At 35.0% G+C, this 13,021-nt stretch overlaps 1 protein-coding gene across 6 annotated transcripts in view; it reads left to right on the plus strand.

The window, feature by feature from the left end:
• Positions 1-12,614, plus strand: part of MLF1 (myeloid leukemia factor 1) — a 37,728-nt gene extending 25,114 nt beyond the window's left edge. For 2 of the 6 annotated variants that reach the window (XM_067737853.1, XM_067737855.1), the window contains exons 3-8: positions 2,763-2,840; positions 3,203-3,286; positions 4,380-4,508; positions 6,547-6,706; positions 8,291-8,429; positions 9,971-12,614. In XM_067737853.1, coding sequence (XP_067593954.1) covers positions 2,763-2,840; positions 3,203-3,286; positions 4,380-4,508; positions 6,547-6,706; positions 8,291-8,429; positions 9,971-10,076 — 696 coding nt within the window. In that variant the 3' untranslated portion in view covers positions 10,077-12,614. Of the gene's footprint in view, positions 1-2,762; positions 2,841-3,202; positions 3,287-4,379; positions 4,509-6,546; positions 6,707-8,290; positions 8,430-9,197; positions 9,261-9,970 lie in introns of all 6 variants that reach the window. The other 4 variants (XR_010943534.1, XR_010943533.1, XM_067737856.1 and 1 more) reach the window with 4 other exon arrangements.
• Positions 12,615-13,021: the final 407 nt, after the last annotated feature.

The following is a 13,021-nucleotide window of genomic DNA, read 5'->3' on the forward strand; positions in this document are numbered from 1 at the left end:
TGGGCCACCCCATAGCAAGTACAGATACATCTTTTGATGGCTGATTTAATAGTGAATTGAGAAGAGACAGAATATACCCCAAACATCGGATCTTTTTCTCCTCCTCCTCCTCCTCTCCTTCCTTAGGCCAGCCCTTCTGTCTCTCTTGAATTGTTCTCTCTTATACAGCCTTGATTCTCAACCTAATGTTGAAGCAAAAAATTCACAACATTTCCTGAATTGTGTTGAATCTCTGAAATGCAGATTAATTCTATTGTAGTCCTTTGCATACTAAAGATGTATCAGTAACTCCTAAACGTGTCTTTGTTGTTCCCTACTGTGCTAAGTGCAGATTCTAAAAAGGAATTTGCTTTTTTCATCTATTTTCTATTGTAACTAGCAATAAAAACCCAGTAGAAGGCAGAGACATAAACAGGCCTTTGATGATTCTTTACTGAGTCCCAGCTTGGCACAAAGCAAAAGAATATCCAGAAGGGCTGAAATACCAGCATTGAATAACAGTGCCTTACAGGATTCAAAACACTCCTGCTTGAGCAGGGGAGTTCCTTGAACTAAACACTCCTTATAATAGTAGATGATGCTTTGGGTGACACACTAGAATATGTGCTTCACTTTTTGATTCCTGCTGATTGTTCCAGTGATAAAACTTAAAATCAATAGCAGATCTTTCTAGAGCAGAGTTTTGCAGCCTTGACACCACTACTTTCACGTTGGGCTGGATAATTCTTGTTCTGGGGAGCTGTCCTATGCTTTGTAGGATGTTTAGCAGAATCCCTTGCCTCTACCGCTAGATGCCAGTCATATACCCTCCCCAGCTGTGACAAACAAAAATGAGTATAATTATTGCCAAATGTCCCCCTGGGATCAAAATCACTCCTGGCTAAGAAACTACTGTTCTGGAGGAATTCTTAACTGTTCTTCTAAAGGAGCATACCTCTGGAGGCATCAGGCTCCCCAGCTTCAAACTATACTACAAAGCTACAATAATCAAGATAGTATGGTACTGGCACAAAAACAGAAATATAGATCAATGGTACAGGATAGAAAGCCCAGAGGTAAACCCATGCACATATGGTCACCTAATTTATGACAAAGAAGGCAAGAACATACAAAGGAGAAAAGACAGTCTCTTCAATAAGTGGTGCTGGGAAAACTGGACAGCTACATGTAAAAGAATGAAATTAGAACATTCCCTAACACCATACACAAAAATAAGCTTCAAATGGATTAAAGACCTAAATGTAAGACCAAACACTATAAAACTCTCAGAGGAAAACTTAGGAAAACACAAACCATATATGTGGTTTGACATAAACCACAGCAAGGTCTCTTCTGACCCACCTCCTAGAGTAATGAAAATAAAAACAAAAATAAACAAATGGTACCTAATTAAACGTAAAAGCTTTTGCACAGCAAAGGAAACCATAAACAAGACCAAAAGACAACCCTCAGAATGGGAGAAAATATTTGCAAATGAAACAACAAAGGATTAATCTCCAAAATATACAAACAGCTCATGGAACTCCATATCAAAAAACAAACAATCCAATTAAAAAATGGGCAGAAGACCTAAATAGACATTTCACCAAAGAAGACATACAGATGGCCAAGAGGCACATGAAAAGTTGCTCAACATCACCTAATTATTAGAGAAATGCAAATCAAAACTGCAATGAGGTATCACCTCACACTGATCAGAATAGCCATTATCAAAAAATCTAGAAACAATAAATGCTGGAAAGGGTGTGGTGAAAAGGGAACCCTCCTGCACTGTTGGTGGGAATGTAAATTGATACAACCACTATGGAGAACAGTATGGAGGTTCCTTAAAAAACTAAAAATAGAACTCTCATATGACCCAGCAATCCCACTACTGGGCATATACCCTGAGAAAACCATAATTCAAAAAGAGACATGTACCACAACGTTCATTGCAGTACTATTTACAATAGCCAGGACATGGAAGCAACCTAAATGTCCATCGATAGGTGAATGGATAAAGAAGATGTGGCACGTATATACAATGGAATATTACTCAGCCATAAAAAGAAACAAAATTGAGTTACTTGTAGTGAGGTGGATGGACCTAGAGTCTGTCATACAGAGTGAAGTCACAAAGAGAAAAACAAATACCGTATGCTAACACATATATATGGAATCTAAAAAAAAAAAAATAGTACTGATGAACCTAGTGGCAGGGCAGGAATAAAGACATAGACATAGAGAATGGACTTGAGGACACGAGGTGGGAGGGGGAAGCTGGAGCGAAGTGAGAGTAGCATCGACATTTGTACACTACCAAATGTAAAATACATAGCTAGTGCGAAGCAGCAGCATAGCACAGGGAGATAAGCTCAGTGCTTTGCAATGACCTAGAGGGGTGGGTTAGGGAGGGTGGGAGGGAAGCTCAAGAGGGAGGGGTATGGGGATATATGTATGCATGTGGCTGATTCGCTTTGTTGTGCCGCAGAAACTAACACAGTATTGTGAAACAATTATACTCCAATAAAGGTCTATTAAAATAAATAAATTACTTAAATAAATAAAGGAGCATACCTCATGCTTCAAGTGTATGCCCTACTGAGCTGGCAGTGGTGGGCAGCAAATCCAAGGACTGTTAGTGGAATCAACCTATATCACTTGGGTCCAAGTCTGATGGAAAGGAGGACTGATTACTCCAGAGGCAGCTTCTATCACCCATGTTGGACTGCTGGAAGGAACACTGTCATCTTATACTTGGGTTTTATTTATTTGCCTGGTAGGATATCCAGAAGGAAGAAGGAAAAATTGGAAGACTAGTCTATGCTAGAGCTGTCCCACAGCCAAGGATACACCACTCAGTATTTAAATTTTAACCAGATTATGTTATGAGCAAGTTGAATTTTATGTGTGTGTGTATTTATATGTTCTTGCATGTATATATGTGTGGATATATACACATGTATGTATGCATGTATTTATAGTGTTACAACTCCCTAACCATTTGTATGTTGGCTGTTTAGGATTTTGTGTATGCTTCAAATTCTTCTTTAATAAATCACTTTCATTATATAGTCCTTAAATTATCTTTGCCTGGTCGATCACTGCATGAGACCCCACAGCAAAAATCAAAAAAAAAAAATTTCAGCTGTTTTGGGAATGTTGATTTTGCTTCCTTTGTGTTGTGCTTATAGTTAATAACATACTTCCTAATATCCTATAGCGTACAGATGTCAACCCTTTTCAGGCAATGGACCGAATGATGTTAAATATGCGAAACAGCATGCAGGAATTACAAAGAAACTTTGTAAGTACTAAAGGACTGATGAGAATGTTATTTTCAGTTATTGGTATCCTATATTATAGTGGCTTTCAACCTTTTTCTAACCATGGTCCACAGTGATTGAAAAATATATCTTACATCATGACAGTACTTGTGTACTGTATATATTTTACACCTGAAATAAAAATTTCATGAGAAAATAATCATACTGTTTACAGCATGTGCTGATATTTTCTATTTTACTTCATATTTTAAAAATCCTGGTCACAGCCTACCAAAATGATCTCAGAACCTGCAAGTTTGAAAAGCAGCATTAATTAAACTTTCAAAATAAAAACATTCAACTTCAAAAACATTTATTCTGCTGAAGATCACTATTGTAAATGAATGTTTTATATGAATTTAGATTTTTTTATTATGTATAACTTGTCTACTTAAAAAGATTTGTAGCATCTAAGAAATTAAGTTTTAGTGTTAAAAAAAAACTCTGAAAATAGAAATTTCAGGAATGATGTTTAGGCACTGGATTAGATTCATACAGTCCAAACACTTATAAACTAGTACTAATACTCTTACTTTTCTACTCATGATATTAATCAAAATAACTTGATTCAGTATGAAGACCACCCATATTATTTTAGTCATCCAGTTTTAAATCTAAGGATCATTTCAGAATGTCCAAATCTAGGACATTATTAATGATTTTAGAAATGTAGCAGTTGGTACCCACAGAAGGTATAAAACTTCTTGGCATATGGCTAATTGGCTCAACATTGGCAAAATTGCACACAAAAGTCAACCACTGACTGTAAAAGTATTACATGCTTCAGGGCACGGCATCTATAAATTTAAGCCACAAGTCTTTGACCTCAAAGATTTGAGGATTTCTGAATGAATCACTTGCATTTATTATTCCTTACAAGGAGAGTATGAATTGGTACCTAAAATGGAAGGAGGTTAGGGCCTTCATGGGGGTACCATTTGGACATCATACTGATCATATATACTATCTTTAGTAGAACTTCTAGCTAGTGTTGTTACTTTATTTGAATCCTCTGACATTATTTCTTCGTATTTGACTGAACTCACTGGATTTACAATTTATATGTACCTCTAGGGTAACCTTTCAACGGATCCAAATGGACATTCGTTTAGTTCTTCCTCAGTTATGACTTATTCCAAAGTAGGAGATGAACCACCAAAGGTTTTCCAGGCCTCAACTCAAACCCGCAGGGCTCCAGGAGGAGTAAGTATTTTCTTGGAACTTTATAAAGTTGTGGAATCATAGATCACCTATATCAAATTTTAACTATTAAAATTTGACCTGGTACTGGTCAGGGGAAGGGATGGGGGGAGAAAACACAGGTCAGTGTGAAAAGCAATAAAACTAACTGTATTTATGTATTTATTTTGAGGCATTCTTTGTCTCCCCCACCTACCTCCATCCCTGCCCCAGGTGCCTTTTTTCATGTTAATATCCATGGATGTTTATTAGCTTTACATGTTGACAAAGTAAGTAGACACTATAAGAAGTCTTTGTTTCATGAAATAAATGTCTACTTTTAGTTTCTATTTGAAGTAGATGAATTTTTTAACTCATAAAATATTTCAAGTATACAGAAAGGACATAGAGAATAATATAATATAAGTACCCCATACTCCTTCAATCCAGTTTAGTCAAATCATTAACACTTTTCTCTATTTAAGTTGTCTCTTGTTTTGCTTCCTTTTTAAGCAAAGATGTTACAGATTCAGTTAAAGCTTCCAATATACTCCTCCCTCCTCCTCCTTTTCCCTTTCTCCGTCCCCCAAAGACAACCATTTTCTTATACAGGCATACCTCGTTTTATTGGGCTTCACTTTATTGCGCTTCACAGATAAATTGTGTTTTTAACAAACTAAAGGTTTGTGGCAACCCTGTGTTGTCAGATGATAGCAATTTTTAGCAATACAGTGTTATTAAATTAAGGTATGTACATTGCATTTTTAGACATAATGCTACTGCACACTTAATAACTACAGTATAGTGTAAACATAACTTTTATGTGTACTGAGAAACCAAAAGAATCATGTGACTCACTTTATTGCAATATTCCCTTCATTGTGGTGGTCCAGAACAGATCCCGCAGTATCTCTAAGGTATGCCTGTACCTGGAATTTATCATTTTCATGCATGCTTTTATAATTTTATTACTTATGTATGCTTCATATACAATACAGTGAATTATTTTACAGGTTTCTAAACTTTGTATAAATGGTTTCATACTGTACGTGTCCTCTGCAGCTTGACTTTGCTCAGTAATTGCTTCTGAGATTTATTCAAGTTGATATGTGTAGCTCTGGTTTCTTATTTTAACTTCTATATAAATGTCTAAAATATGAATATACCACAGTTTGTTTTGTTTTGTTTTGTTTTGTTTTGTTTGCGGTACGCGGGCCTCTCACTGTTGTGGCCTCTCCTGTTGCGGACCGGCTCCGGACGCGCAGGCTCAGCGGCCATGGCTCACGGGCCTAGCCGCTCCGCGGCATGTGGGATCCTCCCGGATCGGGGCACGAACCCGTTTCCCCTGCATCAGCAGGCGGACTCCCAACGACTGCGCCACCAGGGAAGCCCTATACCACAGTTTTTTAATCTATTTTTCTATTGATAGATATTTAGGTGTTTATAATTTTTCACCTATTCATCTTTATACCTGTCTCCTCGTGCAAAAGGGCTAGGAATGCTATTGTTGGATCGGAGGAGATGTGTGTCTTCATCCTTACCTAGAAATCACCAAGTTATTATCACACAGTGATTGAGACAATTAGCTCCCACAGACTTTGGTATGAGTTCCCATTTCTCCACTTCCTTGTTAGTACTTATAGTAAAGAAAATTTGGGTTTGCCTGTCTAATGGGTGACTTAAATGAAAATAGAATATATAAGTCATTTCACGAGTGCTGAATAATTAGTTGCCCTTTCTTGTAGGAATGCTAGTATGTACTCCCATCTATTAATTGTCAAGGACAGTGTTGAAAGCACTAAGTTTAATATAATTAAGTTATTCTTTGTTTTAATAATTATATTCGTTCTGTTTGTCCTAGACATTTTAATTGTAAGCAGTTCAGGAAATATCAGAGAACTATTACCATAATTTTACTACAAGTTGGTAGTGGAACTGAGTACCCATTATTTTTAGAGCAGTAGATTTATATTCTTACCTCTATAGGTAAACAGGTTCTGAGGAGTTTATAGTCTATATTTATTTAAATAATAACTAATTTTTATTTTCATCATTTTCACAGGTAAAGGAAACTAGGAGAGCACTGAGAGATTCTGAGAGTGGACTAGAAAAAATGGCTGTTGGTCATCACCTCCATGACCGAGCTCATGTCATTAAAAAGTCAAAGAACAAGAAGACTGGAGATGAAGAGGTCAATCAAGAGTTCATCAATATGAATGAAAGTAAGTTATCAGAGAAAATAGCATTCTTCCTCTCAAAGTTAAAATAGCAGCTGTACCCATAGAACTTGGTGAATATTTTTTATAGAAACATTTTATATGATGTTGTTTCAGACAGTTTATGAATTGTAAATGTAGAGAATACGTTATCAAAGTAGTAATAAAATTGTGGTTTCAGTGTTTCATTGTAGATCTGTTTTTTATAGTGATTTTTGTTAATGTTGAGTATCATTTATTTTTTTGTTTTATACTTGGAAAATGGAATCTTTTGAATTGTTTTTTAGTAAGACTATCAGTAGGAAATCGAGTTTTTATTTATTTCTGATATCAAAGAAGTACATTCGAAAAGTATAAAAAAGTATAAAGGAAATTAAAATTATTCATAACTCCAACCCCAAATAACTACTATTAACGTTTTAGTGTATTTCTTCCTAATAGTTTTATGTATTGATATATATAAACATACAATCACACATACTGTTTTTCAAAATTTGTATTTTACTATCTATATAGTTTATATTGTGCTTATTTTAATTCCCCACTATAATTGTGAACAGTCACCTATGATGTTACTTTTCAGAAACATCCTAGATGGTTACCTAAAAGTTTTATCATGAATTGGCCATAATTTATTTCAACTATTCTGTATTGTGGGGCACTTAGGCTTTTGTATAGATAAGATTTAAATTTCTGGTGTTGTCAGACAATAAATCACATATATATCAAGCAAATCTTTCCACTTCTTAGATTTTATATTCATTCTTCAACTCATTTAAGACTTCCTAACTTTTTTCATTATAGTTTTTAAGCTGTATTCATTTCCTGTTTTTAGAAAGTATTTTGAATAAAAATGTTTTATCATAGTAAAGGGTTTAAATTATATGATTTTAGAAAAAGAAATTCTCTTGGAGCTGGATAAAATTATTCTTATGCAATGAGATGGAAGCCACAACATCTTAACCTCTCTTTAATTTTAACCTTTGTAATTTGGCCATATTTAAATATATACAGAGTACTTCACAATAATGAACATACTGAAGAAAATTTTAGTAAAGTAACACATTATTATAAAGGCAATCTGAAAGAACACATATTATCATTTACTTATTGTTATTATGGAATTTAGATTACCTACTTCATAACAACATGAACTGTCAGATGAGTAACCTGTCTCAGGAAATTGAAAAAGAAGCTTGTGAGGCCAAACTGAGGACAGGAAGTGCTAGGCACAGGAGGAGTGTCCTCCCAGTAAGAGGAAGAGTAGCATCACCATGAGATGACCCGGGAAGAAAGCCTGTTAGTGTCGCTGGGTCATGGGGTCCATTGGATAAGTAATGTGATATCCAGGCAGGTGTGTGAAAAACCAGATCATCCATAAGCAAATTATCAACAGGAATAGGAGAGGAACAAAGAGAAAAGGAAATACTACTCTGAGTCCAAGACCTTTTTATTTGAAGCAGTTTCCTGCTTCTACTTTAAGGTTAGGCTGATGGAAACACCAGGCTAGAGTGAAATGTGTGGGGAGCAAGGCAATTACTGACAGCTGATACCTTAATACTTACCACTTTATTTTGATATTGGATGTAGGTGATGCTCATGCTTTTGATGATGAGTGGCAAAATGAGGTTCTGAAGTACCAACCAAGGGGACAATGGCACAATCTAGAAAACTCTAGGATGCGAAACATTGGTCATGAGAATTCAGGATCCCGAGAACTTAAAAGAAGGTAAAAGTTATTTCTAAACTAAGCTGTGTTTTTTAAAGACAATTTAGAAGAGAAGTTATGTAATTTTACCTCTGTTATCGGGAAGTTTTGATTAACATCCAAGTTGTTTGTATCAATAATATCTTTTGTGAAAGATGTAATAACTTTATATTATTTCTGAGTATTCCAACACAAATTTAAATTTGTATCTGAAAACCAATAGTATTTTAGGATTATATGACTAGTACCTTACTAGCAAATTATGCTTTAGACATTGGGGCTAAAATCCTCCTAAGGTAGAGCAATATACTATAATGCAGTTATTCTTGTGAAACAGATTTTCATCTGGATAGAGTAGGAGTCATACGTTTTGTACCAGGTAAAGATACTGGTGTTTAGGGATATGGTAAGGAGAGAGGAACTGTAGCTAAAAGGCTGAACAAAACTTCCCTAACAAGTCAAAATTGAGCATTTAATGGTAAAAAGATTTTTAGACCCTTGTATAATATGTAACAGTATCTGTATTAGATATCAAATATTTTGGAAGAGTTTTGCAAAAACTTTAGCCTCCTTTGGAATTACCGTTTGGAATAGCTGCGAAATATGAACGTGCTAATACCACACTTTTATAGAGATTATAGAAATTTTGACACATTTAGTATATATCCTAGAGTTACAATTTTATTTGATACTCTGGGGGAACAATTGAAAACACTACCTAAATCCTATTGAAAATTAGACTCGAGAGAGAGAGAGCTCAGCAGGCCTGAAAACAGAAATCTGTTCTAGGCTCTAAGAGAGTGGAGAATTGCTGCAGAAGGTGGAAGCCTTCCCAGAACCAGCGGTCGACAAGTGGGTACCAAGTAAATTAGAAGACTTGTGCAGAATTTCATGTGCTAGCATCTTTTATTTTAAAATACTTGTTTAGGAATTTAGAGCCCCAATGTTTTCTTTAGAAATCTTGCTCTCATATTAATTTTAGATAGTATTTGTCTCACTTTGAAAAGCTTATTGATAAAAACCTAACAGTGCTAAGTTTGACTATGAAATCCAGGTCCCAGTTAGAGAAAAGCATGCTCTTTATAGATGATCTATAAATTTATGGCCTATCAGTGGCATTTTCTGTAAACCAGCACTGTCCAATAGAACTTTCTGAAATGATTTTTTGCAATGACGAAAATGTTATGCATCTGTACTGTCCAATATGGTAGCCAGTAGCCCCACGTGGCTATTGAATCACACTTGAAATGTAAACAATGCAGCTGAGGAACTGAATTTTTAATTTTTATTTTATTTTAATTAATTTAAATGTAAACGATGTGGCTAGTGGCTACCATGTTGGACAGCATGGTTCAACGGTAAACAGTTAAATCTATCTCAGGAAAGCAGCTGTTGCTTTCTTAAATGTTAAGTGAAATAGTATGCCATATGTTTTTCAAAGCTATTAAGGAACCTTTAAGATAAAACTCACCTTAAATTACAGTGGTCTGTATCATGTTTGTATTGATTTTTTTAATGACCATTTAAAAAATGGTATTAATGTTCACATGTATATTTCTCAGGGAGAAACTGCATCAAAGTCCAGCCATTGAACGTGGAAGAAGATCAAATGTTTATGTGGATAAACTCAACATCAAAGGATCACCTATGAAAATCAACAAAAAATAAATAGCATTGCACTTGATTTGTTTAGTTTTGGTTGTTTGAACAGAGAAAGTAATGGTGCTGAGTAATACACCTAAGACCAATTGCTTGTTATTAAATCAATACTGTGTTCTTAGCAACTTTCTTCTGAATTTTCTTGGAAGTGCTAGCTTTATATTGTCCCTACTTTAGGAATAAAACTTTAATGTTCAATAGTGCAAGCTGTTAAACATTCTATGACACTCTTTAAAACATAACACATGCTGATTTTGCTTTCACAATTATTTTCCTATTGGCTATGTATTCCCCTATACATTCAAGATTGAATGTACAGCTAGCTGTTCTATCATATAAAATTAGTTAAAAGAATAAACTGTAAAAAAAATAGTCTCAATTTTTACTAACACTATAATAGGGTGATGTTTACAAAGGTTAAAATTATTTAGCTCAAATTTTATAATGTGTTATGTAGCCAGCTAGCTTAAAGAATTTTTTTTTTTTTTTGCTGTATGCGGGCCTCTCACTGTTGTGGCCTCTCCCGTTGCGGAGCACAGGCTCCGGACGCGCAGGCTCAGCAGCCATGGCTCACGGGCCCAGCCGCTTCGCCGCATGTGGGATCTTCCTGGACCGGGGCACAAACCCGTGTCCCCTGCATCGGCAGGCAGACTCTCAACCACTGTGCCACCAGGGAAGCCCAAGAATTTTTTTAAATAAAGCAAAACTATACTAGTACTCTTTTACAAAAAATTAGTTATTGTTTTGATAAAGAACATAAAGAATAATCAAATAGTTCCTTTTCAAAGAGATTTTAAATTGTTAATATACATGAATTTTCTTATCGTTTCTTTATACAGTGTATTCTTTTTTTGTTCTGTGTTACATTTTCAACATTCGACAGACTTTATATTGACCTTTCTCTTTAACATCTTAAGGTAGCATATTTCTGTTCTCCTTTCTCACAGACAGCTTAATCTATCTCCACGGTTAACATTCTAAAGTTGCAGTGTCCTTGGAGAAACTCTGCTCGGCCTTTTTGTGACATTTAGAAAAATGCATTTGGTATTCTGCAAACCTGAATGATTGATTGTCTCAAAATTTCTTAGACAGGTGAAGTGTGTTTGAGCAAGGTACTTAATAATTCAATTGTTCCCTTTTTAAGTATACTATTTAAAAATTCAGCTCTTGGGTTTTTTTCATTCTAGAATGCGAGCATTAATCTGTTTTTATAAAGTTAGGCATGAAGTTTGTGAGAATATATAATCTTAACTTTTAAGTTTTTGTTGTTTCAAGGGGGGGAAAAACAGAATCGATTATCACTCTATATAATCCTAATATCTTCCCTTTTAAATTTTGGAAGTAGAATTGTGTGATTGTGCTTATACTCATCTAATTTTCTATATCATATCCTGTTAATTTTACTAGTCAGTGTTTCATGCCTTTAATTAGTCACTAAAATAAGATGCATATGTGTCAATTCATTTTTATAATGGAAAGCAATTGAGCAAGTATTAAAGATGTTAAAATTTTCCTCTTATGGATAATTTAGTATACTAATAACATACTATTACATACTGGGAAGTTATCATAAGGCATCCATTTGAAATAACACTTCTGCATAAATTCCCTAGACAGAGCAAAATCCCGGTAGACACTGTAATTATTCTCCTTTTGCCTAAATTATTACACTGAAGTTAACTTGAATCATTATATTCAAATATGAAAACACATTTTAATAAATAATTGTACTTAAAACAGTATAACTTCTATGCATCATATAACAGAGAATTCATAGATGCTTTTTTCATCTCAATTTGTTTACTGTAGAAATCAAATTAAAATTGAATTAGATATATATTTCCTCCTATGCCACAGTGCTTCCTAAGGGGCCACTTACAAAATATGTGACATCTGGAGATTAAGTGTTAATTCTTTATGTTCACACGATGCTGAAATTAACTTTTTTCAGATTTTATTTTTATCTTCATTCTGAAGTCAACTAGTATAAAAAAGAAGGCTCGCCATAGCTTGTAGTTCACATGTTATTTTTTCTTTATTGACAACCACTGATCTTTCTGGAACGCTGGGTCCTTGGGGAATGTAAGGATATTAACTATTTTGTGAATGTGGCCTTGACAATAAGTCCAAGTTGAAAACTTAGGCTCCTTGCTACTTTAGTGATTTTCCTGGTAACTTTCAGTCTCAGTGATAGGTTTTCATTATTTATCTTTAGGACTTCATTATCTTTTATTGTTACAGGGCAGTGGCAGGAGCACATTGGTATCAGATGGTGCCCTACGTGTGGCAATGTGATGGTGTTTGGAGGTGGGGCCTTTGGGAGGTGATTAGGTTATGAGAGTGGAGCCCTCATGAATGGGATTAATGCCTTTGTAAAAGGGACCCTAGAGAGCTCCTCCACCCTTTCTGCCTTGTGCCCACACAGTGAGAAGTTGGCTGCCTATGAACCAGGATGTGGGACACACCAGACACTGAATCTCCTGGAACCTTGATCTTGATCCCACCTTGCAGATCTATGAGAAATAAATTTCTGTTGTTTACAAGTCACCCCATCTATGGTATTTTTGTTATAGCTGCCTGAATGGACTAAGGCAATGGTCTTAGGCTAGTCGGGCTCGGGCAATTTGGAGATTCTACTGATGTTTGACCTAGACCCTTACTGCAGTGAATCAGGACCTTCACTGAATTGATCTTTATTCTTATAAAGATAAGATATAAAAGTTATAACATATACCTGGCAAAGTTATAGCAAAGTTATAAAATGACTATGAATTAATAGAATGTGTAACTGCTTTGAATGATATAATGTATGTGTATTTTGCCACTTTAAAACCTAACAGAAGTAATCTATAATGTATACCCATATAAAAATTTAGCTAGACAGTTCTTGGCCTTTTGTCCTCTAGTTTACTCTGTGGAGAAAACAAGTTTATTACTTTGGTTAAAAGTGGTGA

This window comes from Pseudorca crassidens, chromosome 5, assembly GCF_039906515.1.
Source record: "Pseudorca crassidens isolate mPseCra1 chromosome 5, mPseCra1.hap1, whole genome shotgun sequence".
Taxonomy (NCBI): domain Eukaryota; kingdom Metazoa; phylum Chordata; class Mammalia; order Artiodactyla; family Delphinidae; genus Pseudorca; species Pseudorca crassidens.